The sequence below is a fragment of the Mandrillus leucophaeus genome, unplaced genomic scaffold (genome assembly GCF_000951045.1).
Source record: "Mandrillus leucophaeus isolate KB7577 unplaced genomic scaffold, Mleu.le_1.0 Scaffold14, whole genome shotgun sequence".
NCBI lineage: Eukaryota > Metazoa > Chordata > Mammalia > Primates > Cercopithecidae > Mandrillus > Mandrillus leucophaeus.
Window position 1 is genome coordinate 3,628,179 of NW_012101365.1, and position 22,482 is coordinate 3,650,660.

At 40.6% G+C, this 22,482-nt stretch overlaps 2 protein-coding genes across 13 annotated transcripts in view; one reads left to right on the forward strand and one right to left on the reverse strand.

Moving 5' to 3' along the window:
• TMEM59 (transmembrane protein 59) overlaps positions 1-18,837 on the reverse strand; it is a 24,043-nt gene extending 5,206 nt beyond the window's left edge. For 2 of the 12 annotated variants that reach the window (XM_011973806.1, XM_011973808.1), the window contains exons 1-7: positions 18,272-18,732; positions 11,574-11,679; positions 9,678-9,772; positions 7,345-7,497; positions 5,715-5,796; positions 4,743-4,824; positions 342-450 (exon numbers count right to left, since the gene is read on the reverse strand). In XM_011973806.1, coding sequence (XP_011829196.1) covers positions 342-450; positions 4,743-4,824; positions 5,715-5,796; positions 7,345-7,497; positions 9,678-9,772; positions 11,574-11,679; positions 18,272-18,460 — 816 coding nt within the window. In that variant the 5' untranslated portion in view covers positions 18,461-18,732. Of the gene's footprint in view, positions 1-341; positions 451-4,742; positions 4,828-5,714; positions 5,797-7,344; positions 7,498-9,677; positions 9,773-11,573; positions 11,680-13,896; positions 13,930-18,271 lie in introns of all 12 variants that reach the window. The other 10 variants (XM_011973805.1, XM_011973807.1, XM_011973804.1 and 7 more) reach the window with 9 other exon arrangements.
• Positions 18,836-22,482, forward strand: part of TCEANC2 (transcription elongation factor A (SII) N-terminal and central domain containing 2) — a 52,040-nt gene continuing 48,393 nt past the window's right edge. Inside the window, exons 1-2 of the mRNA XM_011973803.1 lie at positions 18,836-19,022; positions 19,636-19,779. Of these exons, the coding sequence (XP_011829193.1) occupies positions 19,678-19,779 (102 nt within the window). The 5' untranslated portion in view covers positions 18,836-19,022; positions 19,636-19,677. The remainder of the gene's footprint in view (positions 19,023-19,635; positions 19,780-22,482) is intronic.

Genomic DNA, 22,482 nt, shown 5'->3' on the forward strand with positions numbered 1-22,482 from the left:
AAAAAAAAAAAAAAAAGTCTTCTTTCCCATATATCGCCTTAGAAACTGATGTCAACAGGTCTTTTCAGTCTTAGAGAGTCAGAAAGACACACTTTTCTCAAGCCAGTCAACATATATGTCACCACGGTAGTTAGCATCACAGAAAGCTGGGAACAACCATTCTTGTGCTGCAAACCTGTAATTTTTATGTGTGCCAACCTCTACCACATGAAAACCACCACATCTTCTCTCTTTCTATTAGTAGAGAGGCCTTGTTTTTCCAGCTAAACAAATAAGGTGTTTAAAATGATATCTCACAGGGCTCAGTCTTCAAATGGTCTAAGGGTTAGAATTAAATTTACCTCAGAGGGAACATACTGCTCCACAGCTGTAGCAACAGTGGCACAACAAATCCAAAGCAATACCATCACCGAGAGGACAAGAGTTGTAGTTAAAATCCACCCAGAGTTACTGGAAAAAAAATCAACAATTAGTTATATTAAAATTTCATAAGAAACAGGAGATTCTTAGTCAATCAACCTTATGTACTTAGCTCAACAGTACAATTAAAACTTTGTTGATTATCTTTGAAACTATTAAAAAACATACTTACAGAAGGAAATATTATACTAATAGCTATTACATTAGGTTGGCATAAAGTCTTTTTCCTCTACTTCTAATGTTTCTGTAACATGGCTATATCACTTTTGTAATAATAATAAAATCAAATATACTTGACTTTCTGCTAAATATATAAGGCAAGTGAAAGTGTCCTGTAAATTGTACACTGTCGTACAAATGTCATATATTATTTTACAAATTATTATACTTGCTTTCAGAAAACCAATATACCATGAAGTTAAGGTATAGACTAGGTAAATTTAAAATGATCATTTGTTTTATAAAAGAAATCACAACAGGCTTCCAGAAGTCAGTTTCCCTAGAATACTTCACATATTTAATTTGCCATAATTTACTTATACTTCAATTTAAAAGAGCACATCTATTGTAAGGCATTCTGTAACCATTATAGCATATCTCAGTAAAGAGATAGTTATATTTTCCTTATCATTAAAATATCTTAAGATAGAAGGCCAGTTATGAGAATCAGCAATTAGAGGTTTTTTATTTATTTTTATTTATTTTTAATTTTTATAGAGACAAGCTCTCACTGTATTGCCCAGGCTGGCCTTGCACTCATGGGCACAAGCCATTCTCCCACCTGAAGTTTTTTTCATAATTGACCTATTAAGATTCAAAAAAAAGTCAAGCCATTTTTAAATAATTAAAAGTCTAACTCTGACAAACTGTGTAACACAGATAGTCCCTAATTTTCACATCTCTGCTCATCCAACACTGCCTAATAAGAGATCTATACTTACCACCCTAACCACTCACTTGACAGTCTGGCAAGACTTGAACATGCAGTAAGCACAGTCATTGTCTGCCAGCAAAAGAGGCGGACTTTGGAGAATGTATTGTATCTAAAAGTAGGGAACTCCCATATGATGCTTTAAGTATCCCAATTTAGAAAGATAATAGAGTAAAACACGTTTTTAATGAAAAAAATACCCACTTTCCTCTCCATGTTCCAGCCCTAACTGAGTTAAGGAATTTACCGCAAAATGAGGATATATTTGATATCTGGATTCCAGTAGCAACTACCTAAGCCAGAAAATTGGGGTTCATCCCTTCACTCTCCAGAACAAAACAATGACTAGATCCTACAGATTTTCAACTATCTCCATTATCTCCTGTTCTTGTCTACTGCCCTAATTCAGGCTTCATAATTTCTTCCCTGATTTACCAAAGTTCTCCAACCTATCCTTCACATAGAAGCCTCTTCTTGACACTAATGTTATGTTCCTGCTTCTCTCTATTCCTGTTTTCCCAGTTCAGTCAAATTTCTGACTCTCCTTATCCTCCATATGCAGTAATGTACCCTATACACATTGAGCAGGAGGCCAGTGTATCTGAAAAAAAAAATTTAAGTAAATCTTCTGCTACAACTAGCAAAAATGTCTACTCATTACTCAAGATATTTCTATCTGGCCTGTCAATCCTCCCCTTGAAACCTCCAGTAGACTTAAATACAGTCTTTATATGCTGTGTATGAGACATGTGTAGGAGTGTGTATGTGTATAGCAATCACTATTGTCCATGTCTGTCTAGACCTGAGAACTCCTGACATCTTTTCTAGGTCTCAACTCCCTAGCACAGTGCCTGGCTCTTCAAAAAGAAATACAAGTGAAGAAAGAGTGACTTCAATTTCCTTTCTGGAGATAATGGTGTCTCTTTAACAGCTACGATCAGATTCCAATAACTGGCTGAGTGATTCTGTATGTAATCATGGAAAAATCATGACACTTTAGGAAGTAAATATTTACAGCAGAATAGGATGAGCAGAAGATGTATAATTAGAAAAATTAGGTTTGAATTCTAACATAGTGACTGTATAACCTTGGGAGTAGTCAATTCACCTCTCTAAATTACCACCTACTTATCACAGGGTATTGTTCTAAAAGTCAAATGGGATCACTGAAGGGGAAAAAGCATTTTAAAAAAGAACACTTAAAAAAAATTTTTGAGACAGTCTCGCTCTATCACTCAGGCAGTGCAGTGGCACGATCATAGCTCACTGCAGCCTTGACTTCCCGGGCTCAAGTGATTCTCCCACCTCAGCCTCTTGATAGCTGGGACTACAGGCGTGTGCCACCATGCCCAGCTAATTTTTTTTATTTTTTGTAGAGATGGATGGGGTCTCACTATGTTACCCAAACTGATTTTGAACCTCTGGGCTCAAGTGATCCTCCCGCCTTGGCCTTCCAAAGTGCTGGGATTACACGCATGAGCCACCGCACTAGGCCAAAATCATAATTTTTATTCAAATATAGGATCCTATTATAATCTACATTTGGGCACAAAAACTTCTTTTTTTTTTTTTTTTTTGAGACAGAGTCTCATTCTGTTGCCCAGGCTGGACTGCAGTGGCGCAATCTCGGTTCACTGCAACCTCCGCCCTCCGAGTTCAAGCGATTCTCCTCCTGCCTTGGCCTCCCGAGTAGCTGGGATTACAGGCGCCTGCCACCGCACCTGGCTAATTTTTTTTTGTATTTTTAGTAGAGACGGGGTTTCACCATCTTGGGCAGGCTGCTCTTGAACTCCTGACCTCGTGATCAAAGTGCTGGGATTACAGGCGTGAGCCACCGCGCCTGGCCAAAAACTTCTAAGAAATACATTTCTAGTTATAAAGTTAGTTGTTTCACAAAATCACTTTTAAAGTGTTAGATTTTAAAAAAACACACACAGCATATAATGACAAAATGTTAAAGGTCAATAAATCACCAATAATATGCCAGGTAGTACAGTACTGAGAACTGTAATTTAAGATTAATTATTTAGGTTTCACAGAACTATCAAACTGCAACAAACATCCTAAATACTGGAAAGAGAAAAACTGCCCTTTGTTGGACAAGCTCAAAACCAGGTTTAGAAATGAAAGAAGGATAAAATTTAAAGTTTAATCCTTGTTTTCTCATACAGTCTTTTAAACATTTTGCCTAGTAAAAGGTATTAATTTGTAAGGTCCACCTAACTCTAATGATACACGATAACACCTCTCAAGAAACTGTTTCTGTAAGAAATTACAGGGAGCATGTGGTTTGGACTACTGAAGTTTTATACTTGAGATAGAACAGTCCACTAGAATGAACACACTATACAGCAATACCACTCACTGAAATGCTTGGCCTGGTATCTGACACAGAGTAGGTAATAGTCAATAAGTGACATGGCCCACTAGCTTTCTCTGTTTCCTTTTTTTGGGGGGGTGGGGAGGAGTAAAATGTGGGGGAGGGATCATATCCGAATTCCTTGGAGAAGAGGAAACATGCACACTTTGATAAAACCTGCCTCTCACCCTCATAAGGCTTGATATTTTTTCCTAGGAGGGCATATGGTACCCACTACTCTCACTTGCCCACTTTACCATTACCCTTAAAAACTCTTGGCACAGAGCTGATACTCCTTAGTATAGAATACAAAGCCCTTCTTAATCTAGAGTCCTTATCCAGCTCTTCTAGCCTCAAATCTGGCCATGCAGATAAAAACAAAAACAAAAATCTGATCCCTAAACCATTCAAACTTTTTTATTTTATTTTGTTTTATTTTATTTTTTGAGACAGAATCTCACTCTGTCACCTAGGCTGGAGTGCAGTGGTGCAATCTCAGCTCACTGAAACCTCTGCCTCCCAGGTTCAAGCCATTCTCCTGCCTCATCCTCCTGAGTAGCTGGGATGACAGGCATGCGCCACCACGCCCGGCTAGTTTTTGGATTTTCAGTAGAGACGGGGTTTCGCCATGTTGGCCAGGCTGGTCTTGAACTCCTGATCTCAGGTGATCCACCTGCGTTGGTCTTCCAAACTGTTGGGATTACAGGCGTGAGCCACTGTGCCTGGCCTCAGACATATGTGAAATTAAAGCTTAATTTAAATGTGTGGAGAAGCACATTCAACATAAATCAAGAGATTCTAACAAGAAGTATGCTCCTGTACTGTGAAAAAAAACTACCTGCGTGGGTTTTATTCAAGTAGTATGCCTATAACCTTTTAAACACACTAAAATATCTAACGTACAATCTTGGAAGGGAAAAAGTAAAAAGGTTTACTTTTGAGGTGCTAATTTTAAAATAATAAAAAGTAATGTATCTCTCTGATACAAGCCAGATTTTATCTGTTACACACACAATAAAGAGGAATACATACAGAGAGAGGCATCTTAAAAAGCCATCACTTTCTCCATCTTCAAGAAAATTCCTGTGTGCTTGTGAATTTCTCATTTGCAGATCTGCTGAAATAGTAAGGTATGAGTTTATTATACCCTGCATCCCAAAACCTAGTCTCACATGACTACTTCTAGATATACACACTTTACAGATATCCAATTGTTTTTGTTTGTGTCATCTGATACATTTTATAATACGTATCAGTTTTTCTAGCACATCAAAACCAAATGAATATTCTACCGCATTATGAGTTTCCTGTTTTATTTTCAAATTCTTATTGGCATTGATGCTTTCTGCTTAATTACATGTGAGCTTGGATTTGGTTTATTTTAATCTAATTAAAGTTAAAGATGGTCTTATGTTATGTGCTATCATTATCTACCCACTCCCACCTACCAAAATAATTAGAAAGCTAATTAAATAGTATCTAAAATAAGGTATGAGTAAATTTTACAAGGTAAGCTCTGCTTTAGCTTGATGTTTTATGTTCTTATGAGTCAAAATTCACTTCTAACATGGAAATAAAAATAGAATGTGGACTCATACTTTTGGTATCTTTCATTATTTGGTCAATTTATTGGGAAATACCAGAAGAGTTGATTAGTTCATGCTCAAAACATCCTTTGAAGCAAACTAAATGTTTTTAGAATAGTGATTCTCAAAGTGTGGCCCCCAGGCCAGCAGCATCAGCAAAATCTGGAACTTGTGAGAAATAGAAATTCTCAGGTCTTCTCCCGGACCTAGTAAATTAGAAACTCTGGAGGTGGGGCCCGGCAATCTGTGTTTGAACAAGCTCTCCAAACTCTAATACACATGAAAGTTTGAGAACCACTGTTTTAGAAATTATCTGTTTATGTTCCATCAGTGGGAAAAAAAAAATACACAACCAACTCTACTACAACCAGATTTGACTGCTAATGTTTTTATCTAAGCTACTTAAAATAAAACTTACAGGACATTTTGCTTAGAGATGATTCTCTCAAATTTGTAGACTCCTGTTCCAAATGTGGTGCATACTGGATTTCTGGCTTAGACTAAAATAATAATGAAAGTAATTAAGTCATTTGTACTTCTTTAGCTTTTTTTCAGTAACAAGTTCTAAAACACATCATCTCTTTAAACATTTAAATTGAGAAAGAGTAACAGAAATACTGTATAAAAAATAAAACATGTTAACCACAATATATTTTAATTGCACTTCCTAAACATTAGAACCAGTGCCTTGCAAAGAAACAGATTTCTGGCAGATTTATGTTAGTTTAACTTCCTGACAACATTTTTTTTTTTTTTAAGGGAGAGAGCGATAAATCATTACATACTACATTAAATACTATACCTTGCAGAAATGAGTTCTAATTCTAGTTGATCAGGAATAATTTATCAGACTGCCAAAACTTTTGGCTAAACACATATTATCTCTATTTCTTCTCATATGAAACATTCCATTATTCCCTAGGTATGAGGAATCCATAAATTACAGCCAAACACTCCATACTTTACATTTTCTGAATAGTTCTGATCCTCTAGAATGGGGGTTTCTCCATCCCAGTTATGCTCAAATTCACACAGACTTTAGAGAGACACAGAGCTAATCTCCTATCTAATGAGGAATGAATGAGGGCTTCACTCTGAGAGTCAACTTATGCTTTGATGTAAGTAGCTTTAGGACATAGAACTTGTTCATGAATTTAAAGAGAAAATTCCTGCATTTTACTTATTACCAAATTAAGTAGAGGGGACCCAAAGTTCAGGGTAGTGCTAAAAATCACATACCAGCCATACATTAAGTCACTTACTTAGCTACAGTACTTAAGAGGTTTATTTTATTACCCGAGAGGAAGACACAACATAAACTCTGTTGACTGGTAAATTTGAGGAATTCAACTACTGAATTAAAAGCATGGTAGGGTAGTATATGGGCCTTGGTGCTAAAGTGTCCTGGGTTTTAAGCTTAATTCTGTTACTTATCGGCAGTGCAACTGCAACAAGTTACTCTCACCTTCCTCATCAATAAAATAGGAATAATATAACCTCATTAAGTTGTTTGAAAATCCGAGATAATATATCTAGTACAATATAACCTCCAGGGAATAACAGTTATTATCACATGGTAAATGATGAGATAGGAGACATTACCTCTCTAGGCAAAATACTTCTTCAAGAAGTTCTCTTATAAGAGTTATGAGTAAAAGCACTATAAAAAACTAAAAATTATGTCATATTGTTTTTATCTGATATCCATATGTAATGATATATGGCCACTGTTTACATTAAAAGTATATTAATTATTATCTCTCATATTTAAAGATTTCATTTTATCAATTTAACCACCATAAAATTTAAAAGACTCAGAGTTCTGGTTAGATAAAAACTAATGGGCTTTAGATAAGGCTTTTAATGGGCAAAGGGAAGGGCAATCAAACTGATGTCCAATATTTTAATGTAGGGCCAAATAAGTAATTCTTACTTGATGACAAGTATTTGTAAGTGACTGAGTAAGGTTCTATGCTGAAACACTCATTTAAAACATATACATTTACTGTTGTTGGTATTTAGATGAATCCATGAAGCACTGTTGTCACCTGGAATATGACTATTTTTCCATCATCAGCTTGAAGATAAAAAGTCCATGAAGAGGTTATGAAGCTCTGTGCAGAGTCCATCATGTCACTCCAGAATGACCTCACCAGAGTTAGAGGAAAGAGTAGGTGCATTTTTGGCATCAGGGACATAAGCTAAAAATAAAATAAATAATGAGAAATGCATTATTTTTTATATATGTACATTCAAGAGAACAACATAACCAAGATTACTCAAATCCTTAATGGGACAGGATACAAACAAATACATCTACCATAATCTAATAGCATTAAACTCTTAGTTATCTATGCAAATTATGGTAAGGCTTAAAAACCAAGGCTACTTTAATTTGCCACCAAACACACTTACTAGCTCCCTGTCACCTCTATCAGAATAACAGGCTTTTGAATTAAGTCCAAAAATAAGAAGACTCTTAAGATGTAATTAAACGAGGACCAGCAAGTCCTCAAGGGTAGAACAGGAAGGGACAAATCATATCATTCTCATCTTTAATGTTTTCATCGAGAATAAATCATGCTATAATGAACATCAATGGAAAAGGGGAAGGAAAAAATCAATCAGAAGAATATATACATAAAATGGTAGACATCTGACAACAGGGCAGGGTGAAGGGAGTATTTATGGCCTGAGTATATGTAGTAAGCTACTGATAAGATTTTAATGGTCCGGCATGGTGGCTCACGCCTGTAATCCTAGCACTTTGGGAGGCTGAGGTGGGTGGATCATGATGTCAAGAGATTGAGACCATCTGGGCAACATGGTCAAACCCGATCTCCACCAAAAATACAAAAATTAGCTAGGCGTGGTGGCACACATCTGTAGTCCCAGCTACTCAGGAGGCTGAGGCAGGAGAATCCCTCAAACCAGGGAGGCGGAGGTTGCTGTGAGCCAAGATCACGCCACTGCACTCCAGCCTGGTGACAGAGCGAGACTCTGCCTCAAAAAAAAAAAAAAAAAAAAGGATTTTGACAAATGATGTCATCTTTCCTCCTCCAATTCTGACTTCTTGACTTCTTTAGCAGCACTGGGCCCCTCTAAAGCACAAGCGTGGGATGCCATTTACTAAACTCTAGGGATAGCTTTGGTTCTACTTTGTTTCTTTATATGTTTGTTTTTTTCTTTTTTTTTTTTGAGACAGTGTCTCGCTCTGTCACCCAGTCTGGAGTGCAGTCGTATCTATGGTAGCACTTGAGCCCAGAAGCGTGAGGCCAGACTGGGTAATATAGTGAGATCCCTATCTCTAAAAAACATAAAAATAAAAAAAGCATATACCTCTTAACTCAGCAATTCTAGCCATATGATTTTATTCTACAGGTATACTCACAAATGTGCAAAATAGATATTATTTACAAAATAAAAAGATTAGAAACAACTTACATGTTCACAAATAAGGAACTGCCTAAATAAATTATAATATATCTACACAATATTATGTAGTAGAAAAAAATTAGAAGCTCTTTATGTATACTTATATTTATAAAATACTTGTGTACATCCTTGTATATGCATAACATATCTGTGTACTAGTAACCTTGGCTACATGTATGAGGGAAAACTGAGTGGCTAAGAGACAGGGGTGGGAGACTTTTCACTATATGTATACTCTTTTTATCTTTTGAGTTTGTACATGTGACTATTTCCTGTGCAAAAATTAAGAAACTTTTCCCAGTATGTCTGGAGAATAGAGTATGAAATTCCCTTGTCAGGAATTTTAAGCGATGGCATTGGAGAAGTAATCAGGAGCTAGGTTGTGATAAACAGTTTGGACTTAAATCTACATGTAATTGGGAGCTACTGATTATATAAGACAGGATAATGGCATGATGAAATTTAGAAAAAAAAATCTGGACACAGTAAAGGATGGAGTTAGAAAGGGTTAAATTAGAAAAACAGTTTGGAAGTTAACTTAAAAATACAGATAAGAAATGATGATAATCTGAGTTAAGGCAATGGCAACTGTCCAATGGAAGTTGGGATGGAGAAAAAGAACTCTGAAATAATTCCTCTGAGCCTTGGTTTTTTCATATGTAAAATGAGGATAATATCTTCACTGGAATGTGGGAAGAAACAAAATAAGATTATGAATGTAGGCATAACTTTTAATAGTAAAGCATTATACAAGTGCAATTATTCAACTGACTTTTTTATTTGCAAACAAATTTTGTTTGCTGAAAGTCAAATTTATATATTTTATATATTTATATATTATATATATAAAACACTAAAATAGGATCGAGTGGGTGATAAACACTTCAAGCAACACAAGTCAGTGCCATCTAAGCAGGCTAGTTTGAAAGGCAGTATTGTTTCGTACTTGTTCTTGTCTCAGTTCAGCGAATGGCAGCTGATTCTGGCAACCAAGATGGCAAGCATATTGCTCATCAGATTGGGAATATGCTTCTGTACATGCTGTAAGAGAAAAACAGTCAAATTACAAGAAACAAAAGGGAAAGGGAAAGAGGAAAGAAAAGGATTTGATATTTTATTAAAAAAATTCTTATACTTAAAAAAGATTTCATCAATGTCAATTTCCAAATTTGGTAATATAGTAGTAGGAAATGTATCTTTAACAGAACTCCATATTGTCTCCCTCCTACAAGTCAAATGTTTTAGATACAAATCTATTAATTATACACCCAGGCTCTGGCCACATGATGACATTCATATAAGAGGACCCTTGCAGCTAAGGCTTGTGTAGTAGAAAATGCACTGGATTGGCATCCTGAAGATACCACTCAAAAAGTTTTAGTTCCATCATTTGTTGGTGTGTGTGACCTGGGCTGAGCAGTTTAACCTCTTGACTATTGATTTCTATATATCTAAAACAGAAATAACACAACCCACTGCATAGGGTTGAATGAAATAATATATTTTAATGATTTATACAAATATACAGTATTATTGTTAAGAACCAGATCACTCAGTTAAGAAGTAAGGGTATACACGTGGCAACAGAAAAATAAAACAATCAGCCTAACATCTGAAAGTCTAAGAAAATTGAACTAGGCCGGGTGTGGTGGCTCACGCCTGTAATCCCAGCACTTTGGGAGGCTGAGACGGGCGAATCACGAGGTCAGGAGATCGAGACCATCCTGGCTAACACAGTGAAACCCCGTCTCCACTAAAAATACAAAAAAAAATTAGCCAGGCGTGGTGGTGGGCGCCTGTAGTCCCAGCTACATGGAAGGCTGAGGCAGGAGAATGGCATGAACCCGGGGGGGCGGAGCTTGAAGTGAGCTGAGATCACGCCACTGCACTCCAGCCTGGGGACAGAGCGAGAATCCGTCTCAAAAAAAAAGAAAATTGAACTAGAAAATGTTCTATAGCAGATGATTCTAATGTTGAAATAGGTCTCTACCAGATATACTGTCATTTAGTTCATTAAATCCATTTCCTTCTTGTGATATAACATTTTACCACTATACCAATTTCATTTTTTCCCAACTCGGTAATGCATTTGTAATACACTTCTCAGAAGTGCTAGATAATAAACTGGACAGCATTATGCATATATAAAGATGATCAGTTAGGAGACTGAGCTGCAAAAATACGGTTATGATATCAAAGAAGACTGTATGTGAGTCATGGCATAGTGATGGGGAAAAGGTGCCTCCTTCTATGCTAAAAACAGTGTAATGAATGGAGAACATTCCATTATATTTATTTAAAAAGTTAAACGTCAATTGTGTCCTGATTGCAGGTTTCTTTTATTAAACAGACTGCTTTTAGCAAAAAGAAAGAAAAGTGGTTTAACAGATGACAAAGCCTCTGGCTACTTATTTTAATGGCCTGACCAATGAAGAATACGCTATTAAATACTGAGTCAAAGGCCTGATTCAGTAAAAAACTTGGAGATAAATCAATGAACTTATGATTGAAAGGTTTAGGAAAATTATACTATTTGTGAAAAGGTAGTAATGAATTGTGAGTAGGGTAATTTTACTGCATTTGTCTGACAGAAAGTTGGTTAAACAAAGGTGTCCTATTCACAGCAGAAAATAAACACTGTCTCAACAAACAGATGAAATTTAAAGCCCATGAAATTTCTAGCAGCAGCTACGAAAACTCTTAAATCCATAATAATTACAGTATGTTAGATGACTAGTTTCAACAGTGTGCTTGCCATTTCCTAAGGAAAATACTTTAAAAGGTTATCACAAAGAAAACAACAGTGTTACATACAGCTGATGTTGTTAGCATAGCATCTTACCAGATTCACATTCCAATTTAGTTCGATTTAAGTCAATTCCATCATCCACAAACTGACAAATTGAAAACAGCCTGCAACCTCTCTGACATGCGTACAACTCCTCTTCCTAGGGAGTTCAAGAACAGGAAGGGTTACCAAAAAATAGTATTTTATTTTCCTCAGGGGAAAATGGGTTAGGAAGAAAGCAGTTAGTAACGTTTATTACAAATCATCCTATAAGTTTCATAACTGAAAGAAAAAAATGATAGGAGCCAGTTGATACTCAAGACCTTCGCCATACAGAGGTTTTAGTTCCTTATTTTAAAAGGGATACCAAGGAAAAAGCCTAGTAGGTAAAACCACTACCCTTTTTCCATTTTCTTTGGTTACAATCTGTGAGGGGGAAATTAAAAATAAAAACAATAGTGACATGCCAGGTGCAGTGGCTCACACCTGTAATCCCAGGGTTTTGGGAAGCTGAGGCAGGAGGACTGCTTGAGGCCAACAGTTTAAGGCCAGCCTGGACAATAAAGCGAGACCCCATCTGTACCAAAACAAACACACACACAAAAATAACTGGGTATGGTGGTGCACACTTGTAGCCCTAGTACTCAGTAGGCTGAGGTATGAGGATTGTTTGAGCCCAGGAGTTTGAGGGTACAATGAGCTATAATCACACCACTGCACTCCAGCTTGGGGTACAAAGTGAGACCCTGTTGCTTAAAAAACAACAACAAAACAACAACAAAAAATACAATGGTGATATAACTAGAACTTCAACAGCAATAGAAAGGAGTAAGCAAGTACCCTAGGACCAGTGGCATACTTCTGTCACATCCATGTTTATATGAATCACCAGGCTTATCAAGCAAAGTATCAGACTAGCTTCACATGGCAAACGGTGACACAAGGGCCTGATAAAGTAAGGCATACATCTATAAAAATGTTTATATGAAAGGATTTTTAAAAACTGGGCTTAGGCCAGGCGTGGTGGCTCACGCCTGTAATCCCAGCATTTTGGGAGGCCGGGGCGGGTGGACCACGAGGTCAAGAGATCGAGACCATCCTGGCTAACACGGTGAAAACCTGTCTCTACTAAAAATACAAAAAATTAGCTGGGCATGGTGGCGGGCGCCTGTAGTCCCAGCTACTCTGGAGGCTGAGGCAGGAGACTGGTGTGAACCTGGGAGGCGGAGCTTGCAGTGAGCCGAGATCACGCCACTGCACTGTAGTCTGGGAGACACAGCGAGACTCCATCTCAAAAAAAAAAAAAGAAAAAGAAAAAATTGGGCTTACATTAAATGAAAACACTGGAGCAACAGTGTGCTGCATGGGAAAGGACACTGCAATCAGCCAGACCTAGATCAAACCTTTTGGGTGAGTGCATAAGTTATTTTACCTAAGAAGCTCAGGTTTCTCATCAAAAAAGGAGAGAACAGCCATTATCTCCAAATTCCTCAATAATTTGGAAGCTATTTCCAGCACAGTGCCTGGGATGTAGAAGGTTCTTAATAAATGGTAATAGTGTTAATAGATTTTTAAAATAGAAAACAATTACAGGCATCAATGTATATGTGTGAAAGCTCAAGATAGGATGGACATCTAGTTCTTCATTACTGTAAAATATTAACTGCTTAATATGACTAATGTCTTCAGCAGGGTTTTCTTTGATAAAATAAAAGTTTTTTTTTTTTTTTGAGACGGAGTCTCGCTCTGTCGCCCAGGCTGGAGTGCAGTGGCCGGATCTCAGCTCACTGCAAGCTCCGCCTCCCGCGTTCACGCCATTCTCCTGCCTCAGCCTCCCGAGTAGCTGGGACTACAGGCGCCCGCCACGTCGCCCGGCTAGTTTTTTGTATTTTTTAGTAGAGACGGGGTTTCACGGGGTTAGCCAGGATGGTCTCGATCTCCTGACCTTGTGATCCGCCCGTCTCGGCCTCCCAAAGTGCTGGGATTACAGGCTTGAGCCACCGCACCCGGATAAAATAAAAGTATTTTTAAAAAGCTATTGGCCGGGCGCGGTGGCTCAAGCCTGTAATCCCAGCACTTTGGGAGGCCGAGACGGGCGGATCACAAGGTCAGGAGATCGAGACCATCCTGGCTAACCCCGTGAAACCCCGTCTCTACTAAAAAATACAAAAAACTAGCCGGGCGACGTGGCGGGCGCCTGTAGTCCCAGCTACTCGGGAGGCTGAGGCAGGAGAATGGCGTGAACCCGGGAGGCGGAGCTTGCAGTGAGCTGAGATCCGGCCACTGCACTCCAGCCTGGGTGACAGAGCGAGACTCCGTCTCAAAAAAAGAAAAAAAAAAAAAAGCTATTGCATATGGGGGAGCCCCCTCAACTTACTGTGTGATATACTGTGTACAAACTGGCAGACACCTAATAAGGAAACAGCATGTGCATATGCCAGTTAGCAACCAATGGAATACAAAGTATGTACTTCTTTCCAGCAAAAGGATTAGTAAAATTTATGCAGCAGCAACAATCCATCAAGAAGAGATGGCTGCAGTCTAATATTAAATGTACTTTATCATACAGCTTTGAAGGTAGCACACTTTTGGACCTCAGTTCCAGCTGCATTTATTGTTAAGATGAAATTGAAAGAATTTTAAAAATTAAGATAAATTTCATATCTGAGTAGCTTTTGCAGGCTTTGTAAAAACAGTTAAAGAATTATTTTATGTCTTTGGAGCACCACATATTTCCTTATACTGCACAGAGGAAGCATAAGCTCATTAGTATGAGCTATATCACATGCCATTTCATTCTTAGATATGCTTTCCTTTGTTAAAGAAACCTAGTAAGTCATCCAGTACCAATTTCAGAAAACCATATGGCATGGTGAAAAGAGACTAGGTTTCAGGAATCAGCCCTAGTTTGAAGTTCAGACTTGCCACTTATTCTGTACAACCTTTGGCAAGTTACTTAATCTATTTCCTCAGTTGTAAAATACGGACAATACTCTTACATCAATCCTCACTACTATTTATTCCTTTATTTTCTACTGCCTGTATAATTGTAGAACGTCAATCTTCACTATTAGGATAATTATATATTTATATCTACAATAGCATTACTATTATTTAATGAGCATCTACAATGTGCCAGGCACTGTGTTAAGACTTAACAAATTATGCAACATCTGGTATGGGGCAGGCACTCAACTGGTAGCTATTAAGAATCATATCTTTATTCTAAGTATTTCATGTTATATATACAAAAATAATGATTTCAAGTAAATATTTCATGCCCTATTTATCCCAAATGACTGGCAAGCTTATATAACATGTATCTCCTCTGATTTAGGACACAATAAATGGTGCTTCCACCATAGGAAATACCAGCTAAATTCATAATTAGAAGGTCCCTCAATGGTACTATTTAGGGCAGGCACCGTGGCTCATGGATGTAATCCAAACAGTTTGGGAGGCCAAGACATAAGGATCCATTCAGTCCAAGAGTTTGAGACCAGCCTGGGCAACAGAGCAAGACTCTGTTTCAATTATTTTAAATTAAAAAATAAATAAATAGAAGTTAAGTGATCAGCAAGGACAAACAGTAATCAAGGAACTGGGAATAAAACCAGGTTTGTATGGTTCTAGAGACCACACTCCATTAATAAATGACCAGGCTAGCTCTAATTAGCTTTTTTATTAACATGATTTATGTCTCTTGTTTTTTCGTCCGAGATAAATTATGCAATTGCATTTTCTGTAGATAAAAGATAGAATAATTTAAAAATAACTACTTACAAACAGGTATTCTACTTTCTTGCAACAAATAATTAGTTCTCAAAAAGTGTCATTAAAATGAGATTTTTTTTTTTTTGAGATGCAGTCTTGCTCTGTGTCCCAGGCTGAAGTGAAGCGGCGCAATCTCGCCTCACTGCAACCTCCACCACCCGGGTTCCAGCGGTTCTCCTGCCTCAGCCTCCTGAGTAGCTGGGATTACAAGCATGTGCCATGCCCAGCTAATTTTTGTATTTTTCGTAGAGACGGGGTTTCACCATGTTGGTCAGGCTGATCTTGAACTCCTGACCACCCATGATCCACCTGCCTTGGCGTTCCAAACTGCTGGGATTACAGGCATGAGCCACAGCGCCCAGCCTAAAACGAGATTTCTATCTCGTTTTTCAAACTCTATGTGAATTTGAAAATTCATCTAATTTCTTACAACACACGAAGCTTTTTCCTGGAGCACAAAGCACAGAGGAGAGCCAATAGAAATCAGTGACATAGTTAAATATGTGGTTTTTGTTTTGTTTTGTTTTGTTTTGAGGCAGAGTTTCCCTCTTGTTGCCCAGGCTGGAGTGCAATGGCGCAGGCTCACTGCAACCTCTGCCTCCCGGGTTCAGGCGCTTCTCCTGCCTCAGCCTCCTGAGCAGCTGGGATTACAAGTGCCCGCCACCATGCCCAGCTAATTTTTTTTTGGTATTTTCAGTAGAGATGGGGTTTCACCATGTTGGCCAGGCTGGTCTTGAACTCCTGACATCAGGTGATCCACCTGCCTCAGCCTCCCAAAGTGCTGGGATTACAGGAGTGAGCCACCGCGCCCAGCCTTTTTTTTTTTTTTTTTTTTTTTTTGAGACAGGGTCTCACTGTCAGACTGGAGTGCACTGGCGACATTTTGGCTCACTGTAACCTCCGCCTCCCAGGCTCAAGCAAGCCTCCCACCTCAGCTTCCCAAGTAGCTGGGACTACAGGTGCTCGTCTCCACGCCTGGCTAGTTTTTTCTTTTTCTTTTTTTTTTTTTTCTTCAGAGACGAGGTCTTGCCATGTTGTCCAGGCTGGTAGCAATCTCCTGAGCTGAGGTGATCCACCCACCTCAGCCTCCCAAAGTGCTGGGATTACAGGTGTGAGCCATCGCACCCGGCCGAATATGTTTAATGCAAGTTTATTAATAGGAGGCAGCATAGTGTAGCCAGTTTTAAGCTGAATTCCTACTCCACGATTTCTTGGGTATGTGACCTTAGGCAAGACACTTAACATTTCAGAGCCTCAATTTCCTTAATTTTAAAACCCTACTTTACAGGGTTGTTGTGAGAATTAGGAATAATAGTATGATAAATCTCCCATCACTCTGGCTAACAGTGGAGTCTATATAAATTTCAAGTCCAGGACCTATAGGGAGCCAGATGATTTGGAGTTCTTTGTGAGAAAAGCTTTAATAAATAAGTAAAAATGGTTTATAGATATCACACCAATTGTTAGAAAATAGTGGACATTATTAAAGTACCTACAAGTTCCAGGAAGGTATCCTTTCAAATTATTTGATTATTCTCCCAACATTCTGGTTTATACTACAAAATTGCCAGGAAAACCTCAAAAAAAGGAAACAAACCCTAGAACAATAGAAAGTAAGTCTCAGCCCAATTCCAGGTCAAATCAATATTAATGAGCTTCCTCATACAATCCTCTCAATGATGAGAAGTTTACAAGAAGTGAAGAAAAATAACGTGGTTAGAAGCAGTATTCATCGATTTAAGTCTGAAGTTAAAACTTCTCACTTCTTTCTCGATTGTTACATAAATCTCTGGAAAAACTGAGCACAGTCCCCTCTCCCACAGTTTTTGAAAATTGATAATCTCCATGCAGTTTAAAATCCAGCCGTAAACAAAATCTGAGAAGTGCCGGCACTTAGAACTTTTCATTTCAAAGACCTGAAAGCACTCGCCAATATGGAACATCCTAAGCTTCACTGGAACTGTCTCCGTAGCCACTCCAGTTTTAGAGAGCAAGGAGGTCTAGCCACAATGGTTAAGCAAATAGCATACAGGAGATGAAGGAAAAACGAAGAGGACACCAACAGCAACATCAACAAAAGCTCTCATAAAACAACGTGGGGGAGGGCATACACTCAAATCATACATGGGAAACGTGTGGTGGGAATCATCAAACAATTTAGAATGTTGAGTAAACAGAGATCTTACGCTGAAAAACCAACGTGAAGAGGGTTAGGTATGTACTTAAAAAGGGGGGAAGCATAGAGAGGCGGGCCATTACCTCTCCGTAAGCTGCGAACCCTCTCCTGTCTACAGCCTCGTTTCTTTACCCACTCCACGAATCCCCCGTTTTCTGCACTGAGTGGTCAGTTTCTGGTAGGCAGACACCTAACTGCCTCTTCTCTAACCCAGTCCCTCTTGGCAGCGTCTTGGACACAGTAACTCAACATAGGCAGACAGCATTCCTGGGCGTCTCGCTACTCCTTGAGCCGCCTTCGTGACGCTTTTTATACTTCAGTGGAATTGTCTACTTGTCTGACTCCCTGAAGACTACGCTCCCGACCCCGAGAGGCGCTTAGTAAACAAAGGTTATGAATCAATCATTTGTGGACTCGCTTATCTGCGCCTCCCTTTCTACAAACCCCCCTTAGGCTCCTTAAGGCGAGGACCCTGCATTAATCATCCATATCCTCCTCTATCCTCCTCCCTCTGAGTGCTCGACTCCCCTGCTGCCCGGCTAGCTCCCAGAGGAAAGGGATCGCGTCTTTCTCATCTTTGTGTCCCTCAGCCTATCACAGGGTAGTGCAGGACAAACTTCCGGTAATGACAGCAGGAATTGGGGTGCAGGCAGGATTAGGGAGGAAAACAGGAGCTACACAGATGGGAGACAGCGGTTGAAAGGCGGATTGAACAGCCAGGTTGCCAGAGCCGACATAAGTGTGGGGAGCCGAGAGATGGGCGGCCAGGGAAGGGTCGCAGCCCGCTCCGGACGGGCCCTACCTTAGGGTAGGTGTGCAAGGGGTAGGTCAACTGACAGGCCCGGTGGCAAGACGCTGTATCACCCAAGACCGAGTCAAATGCTTCAGCCGAAGCGGTCCCCGAACCTCCGGTCAAGGCCATGGTCAGCAGCAGCAGCGGCGGCAGCCCCAGTTGGGTCCTGACCCAGAGGCTCGCCTTCGGCGCCGCCATCTTGTTCCCCTCTGTCACAGCAGCTCAGCTTGTTGCTGTTTTCTTTGAAGGGTTTCCTCCTCCTCCTGGGGCCAGCCCCCTTCTCCGCCCCACCGACCGTTGCTTCCGCCTCCGCCGTCGCTTCAGCTCCGCCCTGACCCGCCTGAAACTGCCGCCTCCTGCCCCACCTCTGGGACTACGAACTTCTCCTAGGCGGGCGTGAGGCGGGGAATTCAACCATCGCGAGCATTAGCGCGAAGCGGGCCCCCTGTCTTCCCTTCGCGGGGCAGGCTGGGGCATGTAGTTCTCCGTAGACGGGAGGCGCACGGTGCTGTCGGGAAAATTGGTCTCGGAAAACTACAGCAGCCCTCGGCGCGCCTTCTGCCCGCATTTCTTCGTAGTGCATTCTGGGGAATGTGGTTCGCTGTGGCCCAGAGGCGCGAGGGCCGGCGGAGTTTCTTCAGAGGAGCTACAGCCCTGGAGGAAGCTTCTATTTAGTTTCAACACAGACGACTGGGCTTGGGAGCCTACGGGGTTGCAGTCTGGAGGGCGCCAACAGCAGCTGCCAGGGCTGCTTTTCCTGGTGGGTCTCACGTCAGACCGTTGTTAGGTGCCCCTACCCGAGCTCCTGAGTGCTGAGAACGAGGAGGATGGGGTTTCTCCTTGTTCGGGGATCCAGAGATTACAGCCGTGGGTAGGGTCCTCTGACCACCAAGCAGTTTGTTCCAGGGGATGGCTGCGTATTGTGAGACTCCCTGCTGTGTTCTGGAGGTGGTTGTCAGTTGCTGATTACCAGGGCAACCCTTGGGATTGTGGCTGTGGTGAGGTGATTGTTAAGAGGGCGGCATTGAGCCTAGTGTAATCCTAACCCTTCCACAGCCCAATCTTAATTGGAAGAGGGCTTAGGTGCACGCTCTAGGTGGGATTCCAATATTGGGCCAGTCCCCCCCATATTGGAATCCCCCCTAGAGCGTGCACTTCTGGAATCTAGGAACCTCCTAACCCAGGACGTAGGCTGATGATTGTTTACAGTTTCAATTCTTAGGAAGTTCCTCAGGAGGAAATCTTCTTGTCAATTCCACTCGAGTCCCCATAATTCATGAATTCTTCCAGAGAACTCAATTGTGTTACTTTGGGGAGCAAATATCACGGCAGTCTTTAGTGAGGTTTTAGAATCTACCGTCTTTCTTGACCAGAACACGCTGCAAGCACGTCAAGGTAGTCGGAGGCCCCTAACAATGGATAAATTCGTCATTCGAACGCCTAGAATCCAGAATAGCCCTCAGAAGAAAGATTCTGGAGGAAAGGTTTACAAGCAGGCCACGATTGAATCTCTGAAGGTGAGAGGGGATCTGGGGCTAGAGGAAATGTGCAAAGGACTGATAGCAAGGTGGTGCCAGAGGTTCTGTTGTGAAAAGACCTATGAATTATTTCTTGTTATGCCTCCTCCCGCAAAGTGTACCTGACCACTCCTCCTTTGTTTCCCCCATAGCTGTACAGACTTACATTTATCGATTTCCGCACACCTCTGCTACACCCTTGTAATTACTCTGGTTTACAGCATGTATGGTAGCTGGTAGGACAAGTCCCATTTGTTGTTATTCTTTTGCAAAATGTAGTCTGTTAGGAATGTTAAAGTACCAGATATGATTCTATATACCTACCCTGTACAAACTCATTTAGGGGTGGGTTTTGATGCTGTTCTCTCACATCTTACTGCCCAGAACTGTATCAAATGGCTTTACAGCTTCAGCTGAGACCAGGAAAGAGGCTGTTTTTTGTTGTCGTTGTTGTTGTTTTTGTTTTTCAGAAAGGGTCTCACTCTGTCACCCAGACTGGAGTACAGTGGCACGATCTTGGCTCACTGCAGCCTCCACCTCCCGGGTTCAAATGATCTTCCTGCGTCAGCCTCCCAAGTAGCTGGGATTACAGATACCCGGCTAATTTTTGTTTTTGGTAGAGATGGGGTTTCACCATGTTGGCCAGGCTGGTCTCGAACTCCTGACCTCAAATGATCCACCTGCCTCTGTTTCCCCAAGTGCTGAGATTACAGGCGTGAGCCACTGCCCCCAGCTGGAAAGAGGCTGTTTTAATGAACTCTTTGCTGCCTTGAACTCAGTCTGATGTCTGCAAGCAAGATGCAAAGAGTAGATACAATGAATCAATCAACATAGTCACCCAATAAGTGCTAAAGTAATTATTATTTTACTAAAATGAAACAAAACATCTTGTACTTGGTCCCCTTTGTCATCCTAAACCTTGCCTCTTAAATTTCTGACTTTTTCATTTTCTTTTATCAGTTCTTCTTCCTCTACTAGGTTCCTAGTGTTTGTGCTCCTCAGAGTTCTGTCACATTTTATGTATTTGGCCAGGATGACATCCATTCTTTAGGCTTTCTATGCTAAAACTGCCAGAACTGCACCTCCAGCCTAGGTTTCAGAAGGTAGGAGGATCTGGGGCTAGAGAAAATGTGCAAAGGACTGTAAGAGCGAGGCAGCATTCTGAGTACTTGACACATACTCAGTTGGACTCCTTTTCTGGATGTCCCACAGACTTACCAGACCCATATTGGAAAGCAGTGAAGGAGAGTATAAATAGGCCCTACTGGTAACTAGGTGATCTTTAGTAGCAAGTCAGTCCCTTCTCTAAGACCTCAGTTTCCTCATCTATAAAATGTGGAGATTGAACTATATCAGTGTTTCTTCAAGGGGGTGCTATTGTTGCATGGGGCAAGATAATTCGTCATTATTTGGAGCTGCTGGTGAGTTACAGGATACTTAGCATCCCTGGCTCTCAGGCACCTAATGCCAATGGCACCTCCCATTCTGATAACTGAAAATGCCGTCACATATTTCCAGACAGCACTTGATTGAGCCCTACTGAACTCTAGATGATCTTTAAAGTCTGTCCTAGTCTTGCAGTTCTGTGACTGCTTAGAACACATTCAAGGTTTTCAACTGTCTCTACCTTGTCAGAATATTCATGGATAATTGTACATAGCAATGATTCTCAATGAGGGATCATGTCAGACTCTCTCCAGGAAAAAGGTGGGAAGGAATAGTTGAACTACACATACACTCACCTACACCTACAAACACCCATATTATTATTATTATTATTTTTTGAGATGGATTTTCGCACTGTCGCCTGGGGTTAAGGGCAATGGTGGGTTCTTGGCTCACTGCAACCTCTGCTTCCCCTGTTCATGCGAGTCTCCTGCCTTAACCTCCCTAGTAGTGGGGAATTAGAGGTGCCCACCACCACACCCAGCTAATTTTTTGTATTTTTAGTAGAGACAGGGTTTCACCATGTTGGCCAGGCTGGTCTTGAACTCCTGACCTCGTGATTCACCCGCCTCGGCCTCCCAAAGTGCTGGGATTATAGGCGTGAGCCACAGCATGCGGCCCAAACACCTATATTCTAATATACCTCCTCCTACCCCTCTCCCTTCTGGGTTCCTTCTCGTGCCCCAGTTGAAAATCACTATGTGTGATGATGAAAATAAATGATGTGAAAATTATGGAATAAAAATAAAACAACAGGCTGGGCTCAGTGGCTCATGCCTGTAATCCTAGCACATTGGGAGGCCGAGGTGGGTCGATCACCTGAGCCCAGGAGTTCGAGACCAGCCTGGGCAACTTGGCAAAATCCCATCTGTAACAAAAAATACAAAAATTAGCTGGGTATGGTGGGACGCGCCGGTAGTCCCAGCTACTCGGGAGGCTGAGATGGGAGGATTGCTTGAGCCTGGGAGGCAGAGGTTGCAGTGAGCCAGGGTGGCACCATTGCACTGCAACTGGGTGACAAAGTGAGATACCATTTCAAAAAAAAAAAGAATAAAACAGCAGGCATATGTAATAACATTCCCCCTTAAATGCATTAGCTTTTCTTCCAAACCTGTTCCTTGTTCTCCTGTATGAATGTATATCCATATACCAAGTAACTGGGACTAGAAATCCAGGAACCATCCTTAACTCTTTTTTCTCTTATATTGAATTTTCTTTTTTCTTTTCTTTTCTTCTTTTTTTTTTTTTTTTTTTTTT